Source organism: Planococcus citri, chromosome 2 (assembly GCF_950023065.1).
Source record: "Planococcus citri chromosome 2, ihPlaCitr1.1, whole genome shotgun sequence".
NCBI lineage: Eukaryota > Metazoa > Arthropoda > Insecta > Hemiptera > Pseudococcidae > Planococcus > Planococcus citri.
In genome coordinates, this window is record NC_088678.1 from 11,797,669 (window position 1) to 11,825,300 (window position 27,632).

The 27,632-nt window shown below is 34.5% G+C and overlaps 1 protein-coding gene across 2 annotated transcripts in view; it reads left to right on the forward strand.

The window, feature by feature from the left end:
* Window positions 1-3,393: 3,393 nt before the first annotated feature.
* Window positions 3,394-27,632, forward strand: part of LOC135834674 (EGFR adapter protein-like) — a 249,375-nt gene continuing 225,136 nt past the window's right edge. The window contains exons 1-2 of one of the 2 annotated variants that reach the window (XM_065348618.1): window positions 3,394-3,719; window positions 20,370-20,450. In XM_065348618.1, the coding sequence (XP_065204690.1) occupies window positions 3,693-3,719; window positions 20,370-20,450 (108 nt within the window). In that variant the 5' untranslated portion in view covers window positions 3,394-3,692. The remainder of the gene's footprint in view (window positions 3,720-20,369; window positions 20,451-27,632) is intronic. The other variant, XM_065348617.1, reaches the window with a different exon arrangement.

Below are 27,632 nucleotides of genomic sequence, written 5' to 3' on the forward strand. Positions count from 1 at the left end.
TTGAAACCCCCATTTCCGCAAAAAAATTTTTTTTCAAAAATGTGACTTGTTACCTTTCCATACTGACCGATTCAATTGTAACCTCAAATTAACTGGTAAATTGACCCAAAAAATTTTTTTTAGAAATATCACTAACCATAACCTTAATTGTGACCGTTTTCTGAGATCAAAATGAACCATAATTGTAACCTTGACCAAAAATTTTTTAAAGAAAAACTGGTTAGAAATTTTTTTAAATATTGAAAAGTGGTGTTTTTTTATTTCTTTATATCTGTGGTTTTTTTCAATATGATTTGTAGTGATTTGAAATTGATGAGCTCATTGCAAAAATAGCCCTTGTCAAAAATGAAAATAAAAAACAAGCAAGATAAAAAACCCTGTAGGTAAAGTCCTGATGAATTGGTATACTGTGTTCAAAGTGATTTTTTTATCAACTCACAATCAGGTATAGTTCCTGTTACTCTCAGAAAAACTTTTGGAGGAGTATAATACTGATGCATCCATACAATGCAGTGGATAAAAGCACCTCCCCATTTTTTTTTCAAACTGGCCAGGGCTATTTTTGCAATGACCTCCTCATTATTTCAATCAAAAAAATGATCAAAAGATAAAATAAAAAAACGCCAAATTTGAAACTACAGTTGCATCATACTTACTCAGTAGTCATTAAATTATTAAGGCTCGATCTTAAATGATATTTTAATGATAAGAGATGATAACGAATTGTTTCATGAAAAAAATTTCTAAATTTTGAATAATTCAAATGTTACCAGTTTTTCAATTTTTAAACTTCAAATTTTCAAACTCAGAGAAAAGTCTTGAAATTTTTCAAATTTTCAACTGCGATTTTAACCATAAACCGAAATTTTAAGCTCAACTGGAAAAATTACCATCAAAAATTGTAACCTTAACCTCAACCATTAACGGAAAAAAATGATCACCAATAACCGTAAACTGAACCTTAACTGTAACCTTTAACCTAAATTTTGAATTTCTTGTTAAATTTTTAATCATTTTTTCTCGGTTAACAAGCCTGAAATTGATTCAAAAAATAGGTACTATTAAACGCTCTCCCCCTGAAAAAATATTTCAGAAAAAAATCAGCGAAATTAAGAAGTCTTTTTTGACAGAAAAATCTTAAACACTGCTGATGGGATATTGTAAGTGGAGTTGACCAGTTTCAATTTTTTCTTGTTTCTAAAAGGTTTGAAATTGCAACCGCAATAATTCTTTGATTAGCTTTCTGAATTTTTTGATGTCGTCAGTTCGTTTTTTCATCAAAAAAGCATATTATTATTGTTCAATGTTTTTCAAAGTCTATAAAATTATTCCAAAAATGTACAGAATTTTTTAAAAAATTCTCAGTCGTTTGATAAAATTTGTTAGGCTACATCAAATGCACTTGAAATATTTGGAATTTATCAATTTTTTCCATGTTTTTTACAAATTCAATAGGTAATAAGGAACATTAGGAATTCATTTGAATTGTCTCCAAGTTTTCAAACTTTCTGACAAAAAGTCAAAAATATAGTCATAGATATGCACTATGATGGCCTGTAGAAAAATGATAAGATCTGAACATTCCGTGTGGATCCACTTTTGACCTGACCAGGTGGGTCAAAGTTTCGATCGAATTAAGTAGGTACTTTCATTTCCAGAAGGAACCTGATTTTATCAGATCAGAGTTTTGATAAGATTACATCTTTATCCGGACTTAATCAGATTCAATCACTTTTCCCAAGAGGAGGAAATGGGGGGGGGGGCAGAAAAAATCAACAAAATTTTGAACTATGTTGTGATAAATTCATCATGCCAAAATCGTCATCAGAATTTTTCCAAGCATCTCCTTCCTTCTCCCTCCCCCCTCTCCTCAAAAAAAAGATGCATCTGGACATGGCAACTACATATATATTCCTTCTTGTCTTAGTTGCTTAGATATAATTTTCTTCATAATATTTAAAATAACGTAGGTATAAAATAACTTTGTATTATAATCTTGAAATAATAATAATAATGCAATATATTAGAAAAGTACTTCACTCGCAAATTGAAACATTTAAGTATGTAGGCAGTAAAAAAGTAACGAAGCATCGCAGAAGAAAGCGAGGAACCAGAGAACAGTACAGTTCGTAAATAGAGAACAACTGTTTAAATCTATCATTTCGTTGGCAGTAACAGATAAATAAGTTTTATACTTAACACATAGGTACCTAGATATACCACTATATAAGTTCCCATTTGAATATTCATCGTAAACAATTTACGATTACTCGTGTTAAATTTTTATTCTTCTTTGAAAAAATTAACTTTGATCACGTAATGTTTATTTAGATTACATTTTCGATGAATATAAGCCTAGTGGCTAGTACCACCAGCATGGTATCGTGTATATGCTTTCCATGAATTGAATTATACACTAAATGCAATTATTTCGAATCATCGACTTGTGCTGGATCAGATTCGTACAGGAAATGATTTTACATAATTTATAATAATGGAATTTAATTTTTATGAAAGATGATCCTACTTGAGTCAGGATTTAAAAAAAGTAGGTAAGTCGAGTATTTATTATTTTGTAAAATTGTAGGTAAATTTTGAAGGAAGGAGAGAAGGAAATAACTTGGGCAAGTGTTATGTCTGGGTATAGGCTTCGTAAAACGAAGTTCGTATCGCTCTCTTTATTCTATTCCATTCTCGACAAATACCTCCATAGTAACGAATTTAAAGCAAAGAGAGCGTTTGATTTATTATTAGTGATTTTGCAAATAGGTTTTCTTCCTTTTTTAAACGGCGGTCTTCTTTTGCTCAAATAAATACTAAGTACTTCAAAAAGAGAAAACACTGGCAGACTTCTGCGGATTACAGAAGCTTGAATTTCATGCAGTACGACGAATCCGCATATGCAACTAATTTTACACTACTTATACCAGCGTTTAATTCGACTTAAAGGATAGGTATTACTAAAAAGTGCATCATTTTGTCACAAATTATTCCCGCAACGGTAGGTAGACCAACATTTTGAAAAGTTGTTAATCCTATGGCCGCGACTAAAATAACACCTAATCGTCGATCCATTAAAGTGAATAACCTACCGGTCGAATGAGCCAAAAAGAAGCTAAGAAAAAAAAACTAATTTCCATTTCTAATTTATTCGATAGTTTTGTAGGCGTCCGGTTCGTGTAAGTTTACACTACCTAACTATATTTTTATGCAATTCGTCAAAAAATTCAAACAAACGTGCTCGATGCGAAACCATGCAAGATGCACATTTTATGCGACCAGAGGATGAGAAGAGAACGCGTTATTAAAAAATGCTGATTCGTGGCCCTGGATCGTCGTCGATCGGTTTCTAGAGTTCCAACTGTTTATCCTCGATCGCGTATAATATCTACATACGGAGACTTGACTGTACGTACATGAGAGTTTAGTTTCCAGTTAGTCTACCGTGTAACATTGCCCACTTATAGATGGTTACTTTTTCAACTAGTTGAATGTCCGTGTGTTCGTGATGGTTGCGATTTTTTTTATTTTCTAATATTTCGCGTCTTTTTTTTTCTGGTGATTTGTGCGACTGGTTTTGATTACGCGAGTGAAATTTCCCCGATGGCTGTGTCGGTGTGTTCGGTGTGTGTGGTTATTTGTTGCTGAGGTGAATTTTTAATGTGTGAGACGAGATCGATGAGGTTTATGGAATGGATCGACAATTTGATCATATTTCGGTATGTGGTTCATTTTTTAGTTACCTACTTATATTTTTTTTGAGAATTATTGATTTTGGCTGTGATAGATCCAAGATTATTATTGGGAATTCTACGGATGCTATATAGTTTTTAAATGCATTTTTTGGTTTTATTGAGATCTTTTTTAAAGCTATGATTTGTATGAAAACCAAGTGAGGATTTTGTTTTCAGAGTTCAAAATCATATTTTATTGGTAGAAAATTTTGTATTTTAGAGAATATAAATTGACTAGGAAAAAAATTCTAATATGTACTCTGCTGTCCCTTTCTTCCCCTTCACTCCCCTTTATTGGCTGAGATATAGAAACAGAGATTTTCAGATTTTGATCATCGAAGCTTCAGATTTTGGAAGACGAGATCACGGATTTTTGGTACAAAATATAGGTACCTACCTACACTGTGAATTGGAAAAAACATAATTTATAATTCTTATTCGAGATGTCTACTTTCCATTTGCCTTGGAGATCGTGAAAACATTATTTGCTCTCAAAAAAAGAGACAGTGGAACAAAAATCACCTTTTTTTTCAAAAATAGTTTGCTAAACCATTTTCAAGTTGGGAGAACTAAGTTTATTCAGCTGAATAATTTTTTCAACTAATTGACTACCTACTGAGTTTAAAGTACCTATACAAGTAGGTGGAAAATTTCTAGCATCTTTGAGCTGTGGTTTTAAAACTTCTTTTTTGAAATGTTGAAGTTGAAAGATTTGTTGACTTAACCTATCGTTGAAATTTGGAAATGATGGAAAGAAGGCACAGAAAAATATAAAATTTTATTTTAATCAAAATGGAAGTCTGTGATCCAAGTAAAATTATTCCAAAAAATGCAGAGAAAGAAAGGAATTTAAAATCCAAAAAGTATTTTTGTTTTTCTTTTTTAAAAAATCCAGGAAATTCCTTGCTTTTTTCAAAAATCATCATGGTACTTAGCTAAAGTAGATAAGGTACCCTTCAAACTGGTCAGTTGAGCAAAGTGTTACTACTACATGTGTATTGTGTATATCTTTGATCACGATTTTGTGACGGAAAGGAGAGGGGGGGGGGGGGGGTTATTTTGTAAAATAACTTGCCTGTTGAAATAAACAATCTAATTTAGGTACGCCCTAAAATGACGAATACGTTAAAATCTTTTCAAATTACCAAAAAGCAACAAAATTATGGAAAATTTAGCAAAAATTGGGGAAAATATTCTTCAATAATGCATTTAAAATGATGTAAAAACAAGTAGATAACCCAGCAAAAAATGACTGGATAATTATGAGATTGGATTAGATCTACTCAGATCAGATTTAAAAAATGGAAAATTCTAGCAAAAATTGGGTAAATTGTTATTGAAACTTGTTAAAAATGTCATAAAAATACTCGAGAAATATTTAACATCAATAAAATTCACAGAAAACTGGTTAAACTTACGAAAAATTTGCTGAAATTCAGCAAAAAAAACAACAAAAAATTACCAAAAAAAATATTTTTAAATGACATTGAATATTTTTGAAATCATTTAAAAAAATTTAAAATCCCCAAAACTGAGAAAAAATTCAATGATTTGCTTATGGCTTAGAAATATCTAATTACAAAATGCATTTTAAAAAAAACCATTGGAATGATGATGATTGATGATATGACTAAAATCATCGAAAAACATCAAAAAATTATGAACCATTCATCAAATTCACATAGAACATTATGAAAACATCTTAAAATGAAATTAAACGATTTTAAGGGGCATTAAAGTAATTTAGAACCACCACAAAGTGAAGAAATTTCAGAAAATTTTGGAAAAATTCAGCCAAAAATTATATTAAAGATCAATGAAATGTTGAAAATGGCCCGTAAAAATCTGTACCTACGTGAAAAGTAATCAATCACTGAAAATCATCAAAAATGAGTGGAAAATGATTGAATCTAATTAGATTTGATCAATCTGTTCATTCCATGACTCAATTTGACCTTATAACTAATCAAATCAGAGATCTGCTCAGAAAAGTTTCAACCATATTGGATTTTTTCAAAAAAAACTGTCCCCATTCCCCACGAGGGGGGTGAGGTAAATTTATTGTGTAAGTAATATAAGGAACAACTTAAGAATACCTAACCATATCCAATAGAGGAGACCTGATTGGATCTGACCAGATCTGGATTAATCTGATCAAACTATTCATGAGATTTAATAAGATTTGGGAATATTTTTAAATCCAATCTTAGCTGATATCTTTCCTGATTTATTCAGATCACAATTTTGATCGGATTTGATCTGTTTGGACCTTATCAGATCCAATGGAGAGACCTGATTGAATCTGACCAGATCTGGATTGATCTGATCAGACCATATGAGATTTAATAAAACATGGGAATTCCTTAAATCCAATCTTAGATATATCTTTCCTGATTTAATCAGATCACAGTTTTGATCGGATTTGATCTGTTTGGTTAGGTTTGGACCTGATCAGATCCAATAGAGAGACCTGATTGTGATCTGATTACATCTGGTCAGAATTAATTGGATCCAGACACCCCCTTCCCCCCGTGAAAAGCAGAATCCAATTTAGCCTGGTCAATCAGGTCTAATCAGGCCTATCCGACCTATCCAAATGTGGTCAGATCCGATTGAAGTCCTTTGTTAGATCTTGTAAGGTCTGAACAGATCTAATTTGATCGAAATTTTTATCTGAGCAGATCTGACTAAATCTAGTTAAATCTAATTGCATCTGGAATGTCCTAAACCGATCCGATCTTATCTGATCTAATCTGATCAGATCCATTCAGATCTGGTTAGATTCAGCCAGATCTTCCTTATTGTATCTGATCAGGTGACAGATCTAATCCGATCAAAGCTATGATCTGATAAGATTTAATTTGATTCCAGAGTGGTGAATGCCTGGATCTGATCAGTAGTTCTGATCTGATCCAATCAGGTCTGATCAGAACTGTTCAAATTTGCTCAAATCCAATCAGATTTTTTCCACAGGATCCGATCAAGTTTGAATAAATAATCCAATTCAATCGAACTCCTGATCCGACTAAATCTGGTCAGGTCAAATCGGAATGTTCGAATTTGGTCAGATCCAGAGTTCGGATGAATTCCTAAAATTTAAGACTCGGAGTCTTTTTTCCTTTTTTCTTTTTTGATTCTTTAGGTTCAGTCAAATCAAATGCACGAAGATTGTGAAACAAAGAAAATCTCAGGAAATGTCGACCATAATTCAGAGAGTGAAAAGCAGTGGTGCCAATTTTTTGGTCACTCAAAATATTGAGAAACAAATAAGTCAAAAACTAATCAATTTTTTTGAGTTTTTGAATTTTGAAACAACGAGTAAAAAAATGGACACCCCTGCTCTTCAAAATATTTTTTTAGTTTCAGAATTCCAGAAATTGCATCTTTCGAATGTACAATGCAAAATATTTGAGAAGAAAAAACATAAACTCGCTCAATAATGAGCCATCTGCCAATTTTAGAACCCCTCAGCAACACCGCAAAGACGATGATATTGAATTTTGATGGTATAATGTCCTAGGTCAAGGCAAAGTTCCAAATAGGCACCTACTATATTTTGGATTTGGACCACTTTTTCCAAAACAGGTTGGGTAGGGGCTGGACCGAAAAAATCACGATTTTTTTCAAGAATGTCCCCTCTTTTAGGTCTCATATTATACCTTCTACAGGGGCACCTCCCGAGCTAAAAAAATTTCTGAGTGACTTTCAACTTGAAATGAAAGTATCTTCTGAATTTGATCGAAATCCTCCGAGTTACTTTTTTTGTGGATTTATAAAAGATTCGAATTCGAAAAAAACACTCGTATGAGAAAAACAGGACTCAAGAGTCATAAATTTACGAGAATTTGAAAAATAAGACTACGAGTCTAATTTTGAGTTGACTCGGAGTCTTCGAGTCATTTACGAGCAGACTCGTACAACCTCTGGTCAGATCTGATAAAATCGTGTGAATATACTTACATTACATATTATAATCTTCCAGTTACATCAAGCTCAATTTTTCTTAAATTTACAATTTTTCTACCTTATGGTGGACATTTTTAATAAAAAATTAATACAGGAGTCAAGAGTCATTGCACCTTTCGTTCAAATGACGAAGACAACGACACAGTGTCATTGGCAAACAACATTCAAATTCTAATTGCGAGCAAAATTATCTTAAAATACGGTCGTCGTGCAGCGTGCAACGGCTAAAATGTGATTTATAATTGCATAGGTAGTTTCTAGGTACCTACATATAAGTTTAGTGGACGCAAGGAGTGCGAATGCGAAGCTGCAGAAGTACCTCATCTAACTGTATATGTAAGAGAGAGGCAAGCACTATGCACACAAATGATCTCCGTGTATGTATACTCGTATAGGTACTGCAGTTGAGCACCAGTCGTACACCACAGCACCAATGATTAATTCAACTAGTTAGATGTGTTCGAGCAACTTTTATCAGTCTAGTCTATTTAATGACATTTAGTTTTTTTCCTCTTCACGTTCGGTATCGCGCGGTGCGAAACGAAAATTTATCGTATGTTGTCCTCGAAGTCGTCGTTGACTCGTTGTCGTCGTAAATAATGGATAATTCAGTCATTAAATAATAAATACATACTGCCTATCTATTTACCAAAGAGTAATTAGTGCAATATTACTCCTTGTACTTAGACCAGACCTACCTATATTATATATATGGCACGTCTTCGAATAAATTTCATCAAGATGTAAAATCATAATATGAGCACGAGTGTGTTCGGTCAATGTTCCCTCGACTTGGAAAGTACGAGTAAAAAGACAAGAAGGAAGATGAGAAATATGTTATAAACCAGCTGCAATCATTTTACCTGTAAACGATATGCAAATTAATCGAAAATTGCGAGGCGTTCGATGTTATAAAGTATCAATTACGCAAATGAAGTGCGTTTAAATCAACTTGACTTACCTACGTGTAATCTGGTTGTGTTAATAAATAATCGACAAATGACGTTTATGGTTGAAATCTTGATTTTATTATTAGTCTCCGAACGCTTGCAATTTTTACCTATACATTGTTTTTTATGTACTTGGCAATTGTTTTGATCAATTTTTTGATTTTTTTTCTCTCAGTTTTGATTCTAGAAGAAAAATGGTTTAGGCATCAAGAACAGGTAGGTACCTATAGGTAGATCTACAAATATATGTGTAACATTTTAACGTAACGATTACAATAGCTTATGGTAACTCAATACCTACTGCTTTACGTGCTCCTACCGTGACAGTAATTTTTTACTATCTGAAAAAAAAAAACTTGTTCGCATTTGACTATCGAGTAATTCTTGCTGGAGCGAGCTAATGTTTCACGTGTGCCATTTATAAAATACGTTTCGATAAAGATTAACTGTGCTGTGGTTCAAAGCTATACGTACCTATAAAGAGAATGGAGATTTACGACTGGTGTTTAATTGTGTTTGTGTTGGAGACATTTCAATAACCCAACTGATACCTGAAGTGGATAAAACTGCCTTTTATTGGAGATTTTATTTTAAAAGCAGTTACCTCAGAGGTGCACACTGCACAGTCTGAAAAATTAGAAATCTCAAAAGATGGCATATTTGTTGAACCCAGTTAAAAATTAAATCAAAGAGATAGGTGTATCCAAAACGCACAACCAGGTCAATTTTTTTTAGCCTAATTTCATTGTTTTGATTTTTGATGATTTTTTTGTGGATTTGTCAGTTATTTACTTTCTAGAAAAAATCCAAAATTTGATAAAATTGAGGCAGAAAACTAGAATTGTAGGATGTTCAAAAAACACGTTTTAAAAAAAAATTTGTGATCTATTCAGACATGAATTAAATTTCAAATCCAAAATCCAATATCAGTTTATTCAATGGTGTCCAGTGTCATGTGACATAACAATTAGTAATACCTAGGTAAGTACAACAAAAAAAAAAATACAACATGAAAAGATTTAAGAAATGTAGGTAAAGCACAAAATAACAAAATATACAACAACAAATCAACTAAAATTCAACAATAGCAGTACCTATGAAAATTTATAGGTAACAATGGTGTACAAATTAGGAATAGGAAAAGCTTTTCACAAATTTCTTATTCATTTTCATGTGCTTGCATGTTGGTCAGAATTTACCCCCCCCCCCTAGTATTTTTTTTGATTAGTTTAGGTACCTAAAGCAGGGCAGCCAGGTGAATTTTATTTTTCTATTATGCCCTCGCTGCCTTTTGTGATGAGAATTTATCTCTATTGTTATCTTTCCGATCTGTGTACATTTTATACCTGGCTTTCACCACCTGCTTGTTTAGGGTAAAAACACGACATGTGCCAGCTGCAAATTTAAGGGTGTGGAAATGGCAGAGTGGGGCTGCCACTCCCACAACCCTTGCTAACTTCCAGATGTTCATTCCAAATTTGAGTTTATGTGCTTTTGACCATCTTGGAGTGAACATCTAGTTGAAAGCACATCCATTCTTGAATATTGCCTTCGCAATTATATAATTATAACTACTTGAAGTAGTATACCTACTGCCTAGTACTACTAGCAGTAGCCATTCATTAGCATAGCTAATTAAATTTAAATAAAGGTAATTAATTTTAAAACAATAGAAGCGAATTTAATTTCGTTCAACATACTTATACGAGGTGTGCAGAAATATAGTGTGCCCCAAAGAAAGTTTTTTTATAAAAAATACAGTTTGGCAACGTATAAGGGTAAGGGTATCAATTATCGATCACCTTGTTTATTTTTTTAATTTCTCAGAGCCGAATGGAGCTGGAAATGTCCATGACTGCTACAATAGCTTGACATGTCTACTTCAACATCCCAAAGCCCAAAGACCCAACATTTTCATTTACTAGATATCTTTTTTTTTTAATTTTCTGAAAAAGTTTAAAAATTCAACAAAAAAAAAGTGACCCAAATATCGATTCCCTAAAAAAACGTGTTGAAAATGAGTAAAAAACACCGAAATCAAAGTCTACAGGTGTTGAAACAAATATTTATTACTTAATACATGAATAAGTATAAGCTATAAAGTATTTTAGAATGTTCTTACAAATTATGAAAATTGGTCACTTACAAAAAAAACTGAACCTAATATTGACCCCTTCAAAAAACAAGTTAAAATTTAAAAATGAGTAAAAAACACCAAAATCAAAGTCAGAAGATGTTAAAATAGATATTTATTACTTGACATCCCATATGCAAAAAAACTAATGGTTACCATTAAAAAAATGACCAATGGTTTTTTCGCCACCATTCATCACCAATGGTAGTGGTAGTGGTAACCATATACACTACCATTACCATTCCATAACTATTAGGTACCATTAGTAATTAAGTGGCAAAAAAACCATTGGTCAATTTATAATTATGGTACTTGTAGTTTGTAGATGTACTCGTATGTGTACCCTATTGACAAAAATTGTGCGTGCAACATGCTGAAATGCATGCTTTTTTGCATATCACACGCATGCGTAAATTTGGACTTTTTCAAAAAATTGCATGCTATTCAGCCAGTGAATAGCATGCTTAAAAGTAAACCAAAAGTATGTACAACAAGTGCGGAAATTTTAGCAGAACAATTGCTCAAACTCACAGGCAATACTATCTACCAATTATTTGTGAATTTTAAGACATTCTAATAAATAATTTTTTCAAATAAATTAAAAAATTTCTGGCACAGGCGAGGATTGATCCTGGTTTCCTGTGATGTGCGACTGCTTAACTCACTCGGCTACCTTGGAGCTCAACAGATTAGTGGTTATTTTTGCAACTGGTGCATTTTAGAAAAAATTTGGTTGCTAGATTGCTTCTATTTAGCATGCAAAAATGTACATTTTTAATGTGATAATGCACGCTTTTACACCAGTCCAAAATCACACACTGTTATGCATGCTTTTCAGCATAATTTTGTCAATAGGGTATTTGTGATGGTAATTTTATTCAATAACAATAAAGTTGTAAAAATAAGCATTTTTTTTTTTAAAAAAAAAGCTTTAAAAGTAATTTTTAACAAAAATGTAAAAACATCTCACTTAATACAGGAAAAAACAGTAAGTAGGTAAAAGTGAATTTAAAAAAAACATAAAAACATTCAAGTCATCTGCTTCAGCAATTTACAAATTATGATGCATCTCTTGCAGAATTGCTGCATTTTTGGGGAATAACCTGCAGGCAACTTTTATCGAATTTGGCCTCCTCCCCCTCCGCAGGCGGAAACTTTTCCCTTACATAATCTGTGGAAAATAGAAATGAATAGGCGCAATAGCTTGTACAGAAGTGTGAATGACTATTGCAATAAACCTACCTCGCATGTATTGAATACGAACTGGGTCCAGCTTCTTCTTTGGCGGCCTATTATCCGTGATTATATTCTTTACGGCATTCGCGAACTTCCCAGTTAAATTTGAAGTCGCAAGTTCCTCCTTCGTGAATATATCATTAAGAATTTCGTTTGTTAACACATTTAAGCTACGGTGGTTAAGCGTTGACAAGTTCTGTGGGCATATAAAATTAAAAGAGTACTTGATAAATTAAACAGCTTGTGTAAATAAATGAGTACATGTTTCAGAAAATTTAAAAATTATGTATACTTTTTCTCTCCACCACTCTTTCTTGGTATCTCCTTGTAGAATAACCTGATCAATTTTTTCAAGGCTTATACTACCAACAGAGGGCAATGAATTAATCTGCACAATTGATGTCGCAGAAAAATCATTTGGGCCATTATCCTGAACGTCTTCAGAACTTTTTACTGATGAAGCAGACTCTACTTTGTTGGCTGAGTTTACAGTAACAGTTTTGACTTCAGTGACACTTTTCTCTTCAGCAGTTTTTACTCCATCAGTTTTTACTCGATCAGTAGGCCCATCATTCAATGGCTCAGAAGTTCCATCCATTTGTTCCTGTAGCTTTCTACATTTACGGAGATTTTTCAACAACAATTGTACTTCGGGATCAACTTTCAAAAATTCCATAATGAAGAAAGAGAATTTTCCAAAAATTGAATCAAATTATACACATAAACCCAGTGTTGGCAAAACGAAATTATTTCGTTTTGTAAAACGTTAAAAAAACGCAAAACGAAACGAAAACGAAATGAAAACGAAACGAAATATAGACCAAGAAAATAACGTTATGACGAAAACGAAACGTTTCAAAACTTTTCGTTTTGAAAACGGATTTTCGAGAAGCAAAACGTTTTTTTCGTTTTTTTTTTCGTTTTACCTACTTTTTCGTTTCACCTTTTTTCGTTTCGTTTCACCTTTTTTTCATTTCGTTTCACCTTTCTTTACTTTCGTTTCACCTTTTTTTCGTTTTGTTCCACATTTTTTTCGGTTTTTATAGTATTCTTTGCTAGTAATATGCAATGATTACTTCACAGAAGTTGTTTTAAAACTGTAGAAACGTTATTACAAGGCAAAACGTTATTGTAAGGCAAAACGTTATCATAGGGTAAAACGTTTCCATAAGGCATAACGTTATTTTAAAGCATAACGAAATGAAAACGAAAAAATTTGAGCAAAAGTAGGCAAAACGAAATAAAAACGAAATATAAAAAGGCATAACGCGAAACGTAACGAAAAAAAATCAGAGGCATAACGAAAACGAAACGAAACGAATTGCTGTTCCATTTTACATAACGTTATGAAAAACGAAACGAAATTAATTTCGTTTTGCCAACACTGCATAAACCTGAAATTGAAAGGTGATAATTGAGATTACCTTTTTTGACATATTTCGACATTCTTAACCCATTATACTCAGCTTTTAACCTCGCAATTTCCATCTCTAGGATGTTCACCTTATCAATTAGCTCTTTCTTTGTTAATTTTCCTTCGTCTGGTTCAACTTCAACGTATCTCTTCTGCTTCTTTTCAATTTCTGATAGTAGATCAACCTTCACATCGGCTCCAAGAGATTTTGATTTGCTACTCTGTTCAAGTTTCTTGAAAATGAAAAATACATACTCGTATGTGTAGAGTAAGTAAGTATAGAATACATTTGAAATAGGTACATCACTTAATTAAGAAATAGTGAAATACTGATCGTTTTATTCATCAGTATCAATATAATAATTGTTGTCATCCAAAAACAAATAAGACTTGAGCTCATCACACATTTGAACACAGTTTTCAACCAACTAACTTCAGAGCTATATCTCATTCAATAGCTCATTTAATTCTCTAACCTTACAACTTTGTTCAATAATTTTTTTTCCATCATGTGTGGAAAAATCAGTTATGGCATTTAGTGACAATTGTGTAGAGAATGAAATGAGAATGAGATTGCTCCAAACTCCAAACTATAATTTCATCATAGAACATTCAAAAGGATGAAAATGTGAACATGTTTGTTTCAAAAGAACACTCAAATTTTGAGAAAACAGAATTTATGCACAACCTAAAATTGTACTCCATGTGAAGGAATGTAGAGATAGAACCACTTAATTGTTGACTAATAATAGGTACCAAATAAACATTAATTTGGTTCAGAAAGTGTATTGATTTTGATTTTCCTAAATTTATTTCAAATTACCTATGTTTAATTTGTCTATGGATGTGATCAAAATTCGTTGGTGTTTGCATTGGTGATTGCAAATGAGAACGTGATAATTTTTAAAGAATAGGCACTTGAACCGGATATTTTGAAAGAGCTTGAACGCTTCCATGCACCAGTATCCGCAGATGCAATCAAATTTTGTTGGTTATATGTTTGTGTTTGTAATCACAAATGAGAACGTGAATGTGACAGTTTTTTAAAGAACAAGCATTGTGAGCACGATGTTCTGAAAGAGCTTAAACACTAACACTGCCATTGTATCTGCCTATAGGTACCTACTTAATGAAAATATTTAAAACAACATATAACCTCGATGTCAACTTTATTTCTTACTTTTGGATCTGTAGCTTCATCGTCAGCAGTGGTCGTTTGTTTTCTCGCTTTTTTACGTCTACTTTTCTTTGAAAATTCTATGTTTTTTTCAGCAATGGTTTGGTTTCTGGCTTCTACCATTTCCAACCATGCTGAAAATGAATTATGAAAATTAGTATAGGCCTATATGCAATATTGTGAAATTAAATTACAACAGTGTCCATTTTAGTTAGGATGTACGTGCTTCCCCTTGCTAATACCTTAACAACCTCTGTTGTAAACGTGCACTTTTTCTTGCACAATTTATTTGGTGGTTTGGTACAGGGCTTGCAAACCAAAACCAAAACCAAAACCAAAAGCCCCAAAAACCGATTAAAATTGCTCAAAACCAGGAGCGTTATTTTCCCACAACTAAAACCTAAACCAAAACCAGGAGCGTTTACTTCTCAAATTCAAATTCAAAACCCAAACCAAGAGCATAACCCATACAACAATGACCATGCTAATTTCGATGTGAATGTTGACCCATCCGCATCCGTCACTTTTGGATGCCACATGTCCATGTGAATTTCGACCCTGTGTCGAGCTAATTGTCGATGTAATTGTCGACTGATGTTCATCTGCATTTATGTCAACAATGGGCTCAACACAGGGTTGAAATTTACATCGACATGCGGCATCCAAAAGTGACGGATGTGGATGGATCTACATTTACATCAAAATTTATGTCGACCTCCTGCTTCGTAAAATTATAAAATTTGAGTTTAAAATTCAAAATTTTTTTCCAAAAATTATTTCCTCTGATGTAGCTATTGCTCCTGCTGAAAACAGCATTGACGCAAAGTCCACTTTTGAAGAAATACAGATGGAAAGTCTGTACAATCAAATAGTTGAACAGAAATTCCTTATATCAAAGATGGTGCAATACTTCCCGGGAAAAAATGGGACAGATCTAATCGTATCTCATCATATCTAATGTGATCAAATTAGATCTAAAAACTGATCAACATAGATCAGATTTGATAAAATTATATCTGAATGTTGATCATCTTACATATAAATTTGTCCCATTATATCTGGTCATATAGGTATATCAAGATCCAATTGGATCTAAAAAGCTTGAATCGTATTTCTTATATACAAACATATCTATTCAGATCAGATTTGATCAAATTATATCTGAATTGATCTCATTATATCTGGTTAGATCTATGAAGATTCAGTTAGATCTAAAATGTTTGAATAGTATTTCTTACAAACATATCTATTCAGATCAGATTTGATCAAATTATATCTGAATAGATCTCATTATATCTGGTTAGATTTAAACTTAGTCATTGTGGTGCCCGTTTTAAGTATACGTAGTCATTGTGGTGCCCGGTTTTGGGCTTGTGGTGCCCAAATCGGGCACCACAAGATCTTTTTATAATTATAGAACGATGCAGAATCGAGTGAAATGCACTCTAAGGTGAAAAAAAAATTTGAGGCGGGCACTGCAAGTACCAAGTTTATGTATCGGGCACCACTATGACTAACTATGATGAAAAATCCAAACTGCATCAAAACACCTTTATCATATGTATATATGTGATCCTCTATGTACGCGGGCGCCACAATTGCCATAAAAGACCCGGGCACCACAAGGTACTAGGTACGTGTATTCATAGATCTAATGAAGACCCAGTTGGATCTAAAATGTTTGAAACACATTTCTTGCAAACATGTCTGTTCAGATCAAATTTGATAAAATTATATCTGAATGGATCTCATTATATCTGGTTAGATCTATGAAGATCAAGTTGGATCTAAAATGCTCGAAAAGTGTGTCATTTTGGCTACTCACAGATAAAGTCTCAAGCAGAATCCTATATAGGATTCAAGGCTCAAACTTCCAAATTAACTTTTCATGGTTCCATCTAAAAAAAATTGATCGAGTAAAACATTTCTGTTGAAAATTATAATTTTCATTATTATTATTTGATGTACCCATTTTTTGGAGACAAACTACATGTTAAAGGGCGAGGATCCAAATTGAACTAAAACACTTCTATATGTAAATGAATAAAACTGAACATTGACCAATAACATGGTTAGATCTAACTAGATATAGAAAATGGCTCTATCTAGATAGATCTAATTGGATATAACTAGATCAAATTATATATAGTTAGATCTATCTAGATAGAGACATTTTCTATATCTAGTTAGATCTAACCATTTTATATAAGATCTAATCCATTTTTTCCCGGGTTTATCTAAGAGTACTAAACTAATCCATTTTTCATGTCAACATGTCGATGTTAATGTTGATGTGAAATTCGACATCAACAAATGAAGAGTGATATTCCAAAACTCGCTTTGTCCATTTTTATCAAAGTTGGGTTTTCAGTGGTACCTGGTAGATGAAGTATTAACTCACATTTCTACATCATCAACCTACCAAAATGAGGTGTTAAACTCACCTAAATAGCCAATTCACTAAAAATTAAAAAAAAAATAATGTTCCAAAACGCGCTTTGTCCATTTTTATTGAAATTTTTTTCAGCAGTATTTAGTGGATGAAATGTATACCTACACTCCTACATCATAAATCCACCCGAATAAAGTGCTAAACTCGCCTAAAAACCCAATTTACCCGTTTAAAGGGAAACTGTTTTTCCTCTCTCCTGAAAAGTTGTGAAAATGGACAAAGCGAGTTTTGGAATATCACTCTTCAAATACATCCACAATATCAACCTCATATCATCTACAACTCCAAACTGTGGAGAAGTGAATAATTTCATCAACGCCCTAAAAAATTTGTTTTCCTCATTGAACAAGATCATATTTTTGAATGTTTACTAAACTTTTAAACACTAAAACAGAAATTTTAATTCTGGAAAATTGGTCGACATAGCTGTAGATGTAAATTTTGAGCATCGAATTTTGCATCTACATATTGAGATGACATGTCGAGGTTTCAGAAATAATGAGAAAATTTTGAAACTTCATTCACTTATGGCTTTTGTACAGACAGAAGATTCCTACTAAATAATTAAATTGATCACTTTTCCATCATCATGTTGGAAAAAAACGTGGTCGATGTAGGTAAATGTTGACGTCCACAATTGTTGTGCATGGAACTGATTGAAAACTGAATTGGTTTTGGTTTTGGAATTTTTCAGGTAATTAGCCTAATTAATATTGCATTTTTGGTAAAAATAAAGTAAAAAATGATGCTAAAGGTGAAAAGGCCTGAAAAATGAAAAAGTTGACAAATTTGGCACTGCCAAGTGCCAAAGTGCCGCTTTCTAGTCACATACACAATGTATTTGAAAAAGTGATCACTTTCTTGGCCTTCTCCCCTCTAATCCCAACCACCCTGAATTTACATGATCTTATGGGTAGTTGGGATTAGGAGACCCATATTGTTTTACGCTTTTGTAAAAATTTTCTATGCATACCTGCGATTGATTACAAAAACGGCAATACCATCAAAATATCACTTTAATCACGATAACAAATCATATCTAACACCACAAAATTATTTATAACAAGTTGAAAATTTTTGGCGCAAAAAAATGGTGAAAAACAATTTTTTGATCATGGAATTTCTTTGGATTCAATTTATTTCGCGAGTTTTGACTTTACAGTGGCTGGGAATGTCTCAAATTAATTGCCTGTGATAGAGGGACATTTTTTAAATTACTTTCTGGAAGTTCATAAAGTGATTGCCAATTCCAGATGATGAATCTTTAATTCTCATGAAAAATCAAAATTTTGCATTCATTTTTTTTTTTGTTGAAGGATGATCGAAAAAATTTTTAAATCAAGTTAGGTACCTAAAACTTGAAAGCAAATCTCTAGCAAGAGAGTTAGTGAGAAATTCATAAACAATAATTCAAATTTGAAAAGATCGAATTGAAACCTCTAATTTTATGATGAATGGGAAAGAGAGACATCCACTCGAAGTGAAAATTGAAAAAAAAGATGAAATTTCAATGAGACATCTCCTTGCATAAAATATCAATAAAAGTTTGAAAAAACTGTATGGAAAAGTTTTTAAAACACCCAAAATGTAAAAAAAAATTCATTCTTATGAAAAACGGCCAAAAAGTGACAAAATTTCAGTGAAATAAAACACTGTTTGAATGATTTTAAAACTAGAATAAATCATTAAAAATTCGCAGAAAATCAACAAAAAAATAATATTTCAGTATGAATTTTCTTAATTGTGAAAATTTTCAAGGATTCAAAAAAAGGAGTCCTACTTTGTATCTAATATTCTATTTCATGAAAAAAGAACTGGTGTTGCCATTTTTTGAATAATTATCAGCAGCCAATAGTATAGGAGGGGGAAGGTGGAGAGAATAACACGTCCCTTTTAAAAAATATGTCATTTCTTCATCGTCAATTTTTTCAAGTTCCGTTATTACCGAAAAACATTTCGATTATTTTGAAGATTGTTTTCATTTTATGGAAAGCTACGATTATTTCAACGTGAATTTATTTTTGAATCGTTCAAGAGAAGAGAGCGAGAAAGAAAAATATTGAAGGTACCTATAGCAAAATACAAATTTTGTCAATGCCGAAATTTCATAATTGAGAAAAAATATCATCAACTGAGACGTTATATTGAAGTTCCATTACTTACCTATTTTCCATCAAGAAATTTTCCTGTTTCGAAAAAAGAGGCGAAAAATATCGCAGTTGTTGCGAAAGAATGCGCCACTGGATGAGATACGAGTAGGTAGATATTTTCATTACAACATGATTCTCGTTCCCTATTTGAAGTTTCAATATCTTCAATGTGGAAGTTACTTACCACCTTACCATATAAATCTCTGCATACTGGACGATTAGCGAACGAGTTTTAATGAAAAAAAGTTTAGGGAAGAGTATTCAACAAAACATTATGATAATAATACGATAATCTCAAAGGAGGCCGCATGGTCGTGTATAACAAAATAAGTACCACTTTCAGATACCTACTCGCAAGTAAACAATGGTTTAAAAAAGAACGAATGAATAGTTACGCCTCTTTTAATTAAAAAATTTCCAGCAGTGGCTCATGTGTATGTACCTACTTAGGCTTATGCAATATGCATAATTTTTATTTATTTTTCTCTGTTCACCGAAGATATTTTGATGACACATCGACAATATTTACTCCTGTGGTTTAATTAGCATCTAACGAAAGACAATTTGACATAGTATAGGACGAAAAAGAAATCAAAAAAACCAGGCAATTGGAATATTTTGGTAATCAAAGTCGAGTGTTTTGTTTTGTAATGTAAATACGTATCTATATTATAGGAGAAAGGTTAAGAAGCGCGGCGGTATTCTTTTGTGGTGCAAATTTCACTTAGGTACCCAACAAATCGAGTCTGTGCGTATGTGCAACGAATGAAAAGATTGTTAGCTCATGAAAAAGACTCTCAAGTGTAGAGAGAGAGTTTCGATATAAAATTGTTTTAATTTGCCGGAAGGTAGATGCGATGAAATATTTTTGTTTTCATTTCATCTTCAGCGTAGTACTATTATTCCTTTTTCCGAGATGAAATGTGTTTGGTAGAGGGTTGGGGGATTTTGGGGGTGAGTATATTAGTTTTGTTTGCCAATATTTATACGTTTGTTACAGACGAGTAGGAAAGTTAATTTATTAGAGAATTGTTTACTCGAGTTCATATAAAATGTGATGTTTTTAGCATTTATGTATACGATAGGTAGAGGTACCTAGTGAAATAACACCGTTCATCGTTTCCCAATTAGTAATTATGTTTATTTTGTTATTTAGTACGTTGGATCTGTTCGAGTGGTAGCTTTTCAGCACGATCATAGATTGGAATTGATAAAGCAACATATGGAAAGATACAGGGTGAGTTTGTATATTTTGTTTTACTTTTACTTTACATTGTTGTGTTATGGTTGGTTGCGGTTTAAAATGCTGATGGAAATATTAGGATTATCTTTCCTACTTAAGTAGGTATACCTACTTTCGTTCGTGTTGGGAAATTTCTTGAAATTTACTTTATCCAAGTTTTAAGGTAATGGGAAGTGGATTTGTTGAGGTTCAAGTTGGTGAAATTATTTTGGGTAGAAATTTGTTCAATTTTTCTGACAATTAAAATTTTTAATTTTTCAAGATGGATTTTCTTTATAAATATTTTTACTCCGCAATTTGACCTATATAATATTGTATTCAGTGGTTGCTGCTGAATAACATCCCAGAATATAAAAAAATACAACTTTTTCAAACGAATGCACATTGCAATAACATATACGACGTACCTATATTGGTTTACCTGAACATGCCCTATCTACATAAACACAAGACCGTGAGAATAGCTCTACATTATGCATAATTTCATTGTAAAATACCTACCTACCTACCTACACTATACATGTTTGTGAAGCAAACCTGGCCTATGTAGGTACTACACGTTTGAAATTTCTTATTCCGTTTCAAGATCTACGAGGTCCGACTAATGTAGGAATAATAAAATAGTAATATATCAATTACTCAGAGGAATCGACAGTAGTTGAACCCCGAGGCAATTTAGCCCATCCAATTGTTTGAATTTTAGAAATCTTGTTACTTAGGTGCATGCGCAATATTCGCTTGTTATGGTACAAAATTACCTACAATCTACAATAATAAATTCAATTCACTTTGGTTCTGGTGGAATCGATTTAATCGCGAGATTGTTCTCAAATAAGTCAAAATATGTGAATGCATCTGCTTAAATGAACTGCATACCTCGGTTTAGTACATTATATTGCATTTATTCGGGGGGGGGGGGCTACCAACCTATTCAACGAAAGAAATATGTAGGTAATTACAGTAATGTTGAAAAATGCCAAAATTCAAAATTCAAATTTCAAAGTTAAAGATTATTATTTTTATTATTCTTATTTCAATTATTTTTAATGCAAATTTTTCGGAAGGAGGTGGGATAGATGATTTTTTCAAAACTTTCTTGCTGCCACCCCCTAAAATTGTAGCATTGAGTCATGAAATTTACAGCCATCTCAATGAAAAATAATTGGTCCACTTACCTAAACCTCCCAATTTTATAAAAAATGTGAAAAAATTGAAGTACCTATTTTTTTAAATTGAAAATTTTGAAATACGTATCTACTTACCTACACTACAGTAGCTCTATTAAAGTAAAATCATTCACACCAACTCTAACCTAGCTGCTCCCATCTCCATCAATGACCAAAATCTGGTCTAGGTGAGGAGGGAGGAGAAAGCTCTACATCCTTGTCAAACAAATAAATGGCGATTTTTTTGCCCCAACAGTCTTAAATGTGTTGGTTTTCATTTTAAAAAATTGTTCTGATAACGCTAGGGTCATTGACCTTTTCGTGTGGCTTATGAAGACCGCCCAGGTCTTCTACAGTCATAGACTAGTCTGTCTCTGGCTTCTAGTTTTGCCTCATAAGGTCATTGACCTGTCTGTATGTCTGGCTTCTGAAGGTCATGTGACTTCCAGTCTGGTAAATTGAGATCACTGACCTATCTAGCTGACATATTGAGATCAATGACCTTTCTGTCTGACTTTATGAAGGCTGTCTGACATTCTCTTGGGCATTCTATGGTCATTGACCTGTCTGTCTGGATTTCAGTCAAAACACATAAGGTCATTGACCTGCCTGTTCGGTCTCATAAGGTCATTGACCTGTCTGTATGTCTGGCTTCTGAAGGTCATGTGACTTCCTGTCTGATAAATTGAGATCATTGGCCATTCTAGCTGACATATTGAGATCAATGACATTTCTGTCTGACTTTATGAAGGCTGTCTGACGTTCTCTTGGGCATTCTAAGGTCATTGACCTGCCTGTCTGGCTTCCAGTCTGGCCTCATAAGGTCATTGACTTGTCTGTCTGGCTTCAGAAGGTCATATGGGTGTCTAGTCTGGCCTATTTAGGCCATTGACCTTTCTGTCTGGCCTTCTAAGATCATTGATCTGTCTGTCTGAATTAGGTCTTTGACCTGTCTGTTAACTGTTTGTCTTTTAAATGTCATACGGCTTTTAGAATGGCATATTGAGGTCATTGACTTTTATGTCTGGATTTCTGTCTGGCCTTGTAAGGGCATTGACCTGTCGGTCAGGCATCTGAAAGTCAGGTAACTTTTGGTCTGACATATTGAGATCATTGACCTTTCTAGCTGACATATTGAGATCAATGACCTTTCTGGCTGACTTTATGAAGCCCGTCTGACGTTCTCTTGGGACTTCTAAGGTCATTGACTTGTCTATCTGACTTCAGAAGGTCATGTGGCGTTCAGTCTGGCCTATTTAGGTCGTTGACCTTTCTGTCTGGCCTTCTAAGATCATTGATCTGTCTGTCTGAATTAGGCCATTGACCTGTCTGTTTGTCTTTTGAAGGTCATGCTGCTTTTAGAATGGCATATTGAGGTCATTGACTTTTATGCCTGGATTTCTGTCTGGCCTTGTATAAGGGCATTGACCAGTTGGTCGGGCATCTGAAAGTCAGGTAACTTTTGGTCTGACATATTGAGATCATTGACCTTTCTAGCTGACATATTGAGATCAATGACCTTTCTGTCTGATTTATGAAGGCTGTCTGACATTCTCTTGGGCATTCTAATGTTAGACGGATATGCCTTAATGGTAACACGTATGTGTATAAACAGGTAATTTAACCCTTCCAGCACCGTTCGGTGATGTGGTTGGTAACAATGAGTGGTCAAGGTGTCAAATGAGCCTTCCAGCTTCTTTGGCAACTGGACCAACTTGTAGTTCGAATCCGCGAGTATACGAGTTGCCAAGTTAATATGTCCTTAATTCTTTAGAGCTCCGGCCCTAGGTTTAAAGTGTTTTTGTATATTTTATAGTTTAGTAATAATTTAGTAGTGTTAACGTAATTTGTAATTCCCCCCGAATAATCGTTGTGTTGAACCCTTTGAAGTGCTCCGAGTCGGTTTTAAGTTGTCTTTATTGACAAATACATTCGTTTACACGAACTTTGCGTATGATAATTTATTGTGTTCGGTAGTGTACTATAAAACCCATAGCCGAGGTAAGTAATTAGCTTTATTACAATTACACTAGTACATCTCCGTATCCGATTACCGGCTTATTCGAGTAGGTAATTAGTCAGTAGGTATCGAATATACGAACGTATATTTAGTAGGTACCTACGACACAATATTATTTTATCATTGGCGCCTCAACGCAAATCTTTATTGCATGCAAAGTGAGCTTGATTTTCCTTACGGAAAAACGCGCCTAAAATACAGTTAGCTACTGTAATCTATGTTTAAAGTTAATTAATTTGTGCTTCGCTTCCGCTTTCCGATAGCAAATACCTGTGTAGGTATTTGTATATTAGTAAACGTGTGCAATTAGGTGTGAAAAAAGGCGCGAACGCGTCTACATACTTAGTTGACCTCGTCACGCTTGATCTCAGAAGGGAACCTCTGTACAACGTCCGAGGCGCGAAACTTGTCCCAGACAGAACAACTATATCTGCGGTGCGTGTGTGACTCATTCACGCATTTCTGCTGTCTGTCAACGCCTACTGTTTTACGAGCTAGTAATTTTATTTGTTTTAATACCCGTTCCAATATATCGCTCGTATGTCGGAACTTAAAGACAGACTAAGAAATAGGCCTAACAGACGAAGCCTAAACGAGAGAGATTTGCAAGGTCGCAAACCAAGCAACGTAGGTAGTAAAAAATCGTCGCGAAATCCATCATTAAACAACTTAGGTCCACTACACGAGATGAACGATTTTGGCGACGAAAGTCATGACCTTACCGCGAGTGACGGTGAGGTAATTAACCCTCCCACAATGCCGCCCGGCGATTTATCGTTCGATGTGGTTGCTGAAAGACTTACGTATACCTGGAACTATGTCGATGGTCGTTTTAAAAAGGTATTTAAAAAGCAAAAAGAGATGCAAAATAGGATCAATGAAATTGACGTTTCGTCACAACAGGCGAGCAATGCGGCGAATCGTGCATTATCAATGGCCGGAAAGGCCAATGACATAGCCAAAGCGAACCAGAAAGAGGTTGATAAAATCAACAAAGCATCTGCGGCATACGTCAAGAAAAATGACAGGTTCCAGGAAACCACCAATAAACTTATAAGTGATACAAATGATGAGATGCATCAATTATTTGATGACATACAAGAGCTGGATCACAAGCTTGAGGAACATGCAGAGGTATTGCAGGATGCAAATGCTACTACCGAACACCTTGCCAAAAAGGTCAATACCCTCGAACAACGTGTTAACAATGCTCCGAGCGGAGGAGGAGGTGGCGGGAACCGCCAACCTAATAAGATCGACGTGATGTTATTGAAAGCATCCAACATAGTATTTACGGAGCAAAATCGCTTGTTTCCACATGATTTCATTCAGAAATTTGAGCATTTTACAAATGCTACGAATGCTCCTGATGCGCATAAAGCACATGTGTTTACCACAGTGGTAGCTACGAACGATCGTGAGACCTGGATGACGACGTTATCGCCAGATGATACGTACGAACGTACAAAGGAGAGTTTTTTGAGATTCTATTGGAATGAACGTGCCCAAGATATGCTCGAACGAGCGTGCGACAATTTTGATTGCGCAAACAGCCTACAAGACGTAATTGGGCAATTAATTCGATTTACTATCGCGCTAAGCCATTCTGACCACCGTAGTACGTCCTACATAATCGATACGATCGCACATAAACTACCTGGTGCATACCAGATGCGAGTCGAAAAGAAAGGTCAAACAATAGAGCAATTTATTGAAAAGCTACGTGCGTTGAGTGAAATTAATATCGATTTTGCTAAACACAAGAAGGTAAGGATTATGCCGAACGTGCAATCCAAACCAACCCCCCAGTGGACGTTGCAACAACAGATGATTATGAGTGGGGTATGGCCCCCTCATGCTCCACCTACGATCCAAATGGGACCGATGGGACCGCTCCCTCCCACTCCTCCCCCATTAATGCAACATCCACTTTTTTCGGCACCAACGGTACCACAGGTGCGTCCGAATGCATTCCGGTACCCTCCATTTATTAAAGGCCAAGCTAATCCACAAGGATGGATACCTAGGCATATTTTTAACCGAGGAAATAATAGAAATGTGCCTCGCAACCAAGATGTGTATTATACACCACCCGCACAAAATAACGCGAACGCCAGTGCAGCGATTCCGATGCCCCCACCCACAGCACAGAATCCACCATTGGCTATTTTGCCAGCTAAGTTTATGATGATAGACCCGAACGGAATACCAAGAATGGTAAATGGTACGCAAGTACCCCTTCAACCCCAATATAATGACGATGATGATTTTTATCATAGCGATGAACACCAACCATTGTATGATGAAATACAAAAACAATACAATGATTGGTATGATGCATGTTTAAATCAGCAAATGCAACAAGCGACAATTACCGAATTGCAGCCACAGCAACAAACCATTGACAATTCGATGCAAGTTCAATACGCCACGCTTATGCATCCAGCTCCTACCGCCGCGCACGTGGCCACGAATGTAAACAACCCGCACGTCCCGCCTACTCCTACAGCTACAAGTATTCTAACGAGCACCACGAATACAGCGTCTACGACGACTCAACCAGCAGCCACCACGGCGACTTCGGGAAACCGACAGAGCTAGGGGAAGAGAGGGATAAACCTAGCCACATAGAGATCCCTAACGATATGTTTTACGAGTATGTGTGGATCGGAGATGGTTTGGTCCATCATCTCAAACGAGGTGATGTTGACCAAATTGAAAAATTACCAGATTACGTACGTGATCAAATAGGCCTAGAAGAGCTCTATGCGAGCCTTCAAAAGGTGACTTTTACACCTAATGCCAAGGTGATATTGTCGCTAGGACAACGAGAATTGAATTTTTCAAGGAAACCTTACGAGGTCGTAGAGAAGCAAATTAACAGCATTATTAATTTGCTATTAGACGTCAAAAAAGTCCAGCATATATTTTTAATGATGCCGCTGGTAAAGCCTCGTAAAAAAGGTGACAAACCAGTAAGCCTAAGTAGGTACATTACGTACAGAAATATTTTAGTAAAATTAACAGACGATAAACGTATCACGTTTTGGCGCCAGATGGCGTACGCATATCTAAAATTAGAAAAGATCCATACGGAAAATGGCGATGAATTTGATCGACCTGCGATCGATCAAAGAAATAATGTAATACCATTACAGAATAAATTCTTTTATTCGAAAGCGTACAATCGATATTACCCAGACATGTCGATGTACACGCACGTGTTTCAGATGGTTGTGCACGCTCTCGATAAATGGGAAACATCTGTACTTGATTACAAACGTGATAGAGAGGCCCCGCCGCGGGAAGCTGCATTAGGACGTCTGAAAACATTATTCGAATCGAATATCGACCGAAATAAAAACCCTATGGACGAGAAAATTTACATAAACAACTCGATGATGAAGAAATTAATCCAAGCGTTGTCTATGAAAATTGATTGCTGTCCAAATACGGGTGTTTATTTACGTCGAAAAATAACGCCAAACGGCGATGCAATTTTTGCAAAAATTGTATATGATCCGCCAGCTAAGGCTGGCCACTTATCCAAACCGGTGAACTTTGAAGAATTGACCATTCTTTCACCAAAACCGCCAAAACAGATTTTTGGCAAAGGTGATAACCAGGTGATTATGGAAGATGCTAATTCTGATGACGAGAATCCGGAAGTGGATAAAACACCTAAATTGAAAGTCAATGCGATTGATGCAATCGAGTATGCACACCCTGCTTCGAACGAAGATGAGATACAATCTATGACTCGTGATCAATTTATTGATCACCAAACGGTCGATCCAGCGTGTGTAATCCCGGTTATGATTGGATTAAAACCGATGGCGTTGCAATTGGACTCAGGGGCTCTGCCCAATGTAATTTCGAAGCCTGTCGTCGAGTATATTACTCGACAACACCCTCAATGGATTAAGTATATCCAATTACGCCGTCCGGTACTATTAAGAATGGCTGATGATAAATTAGTCAAAACAATGA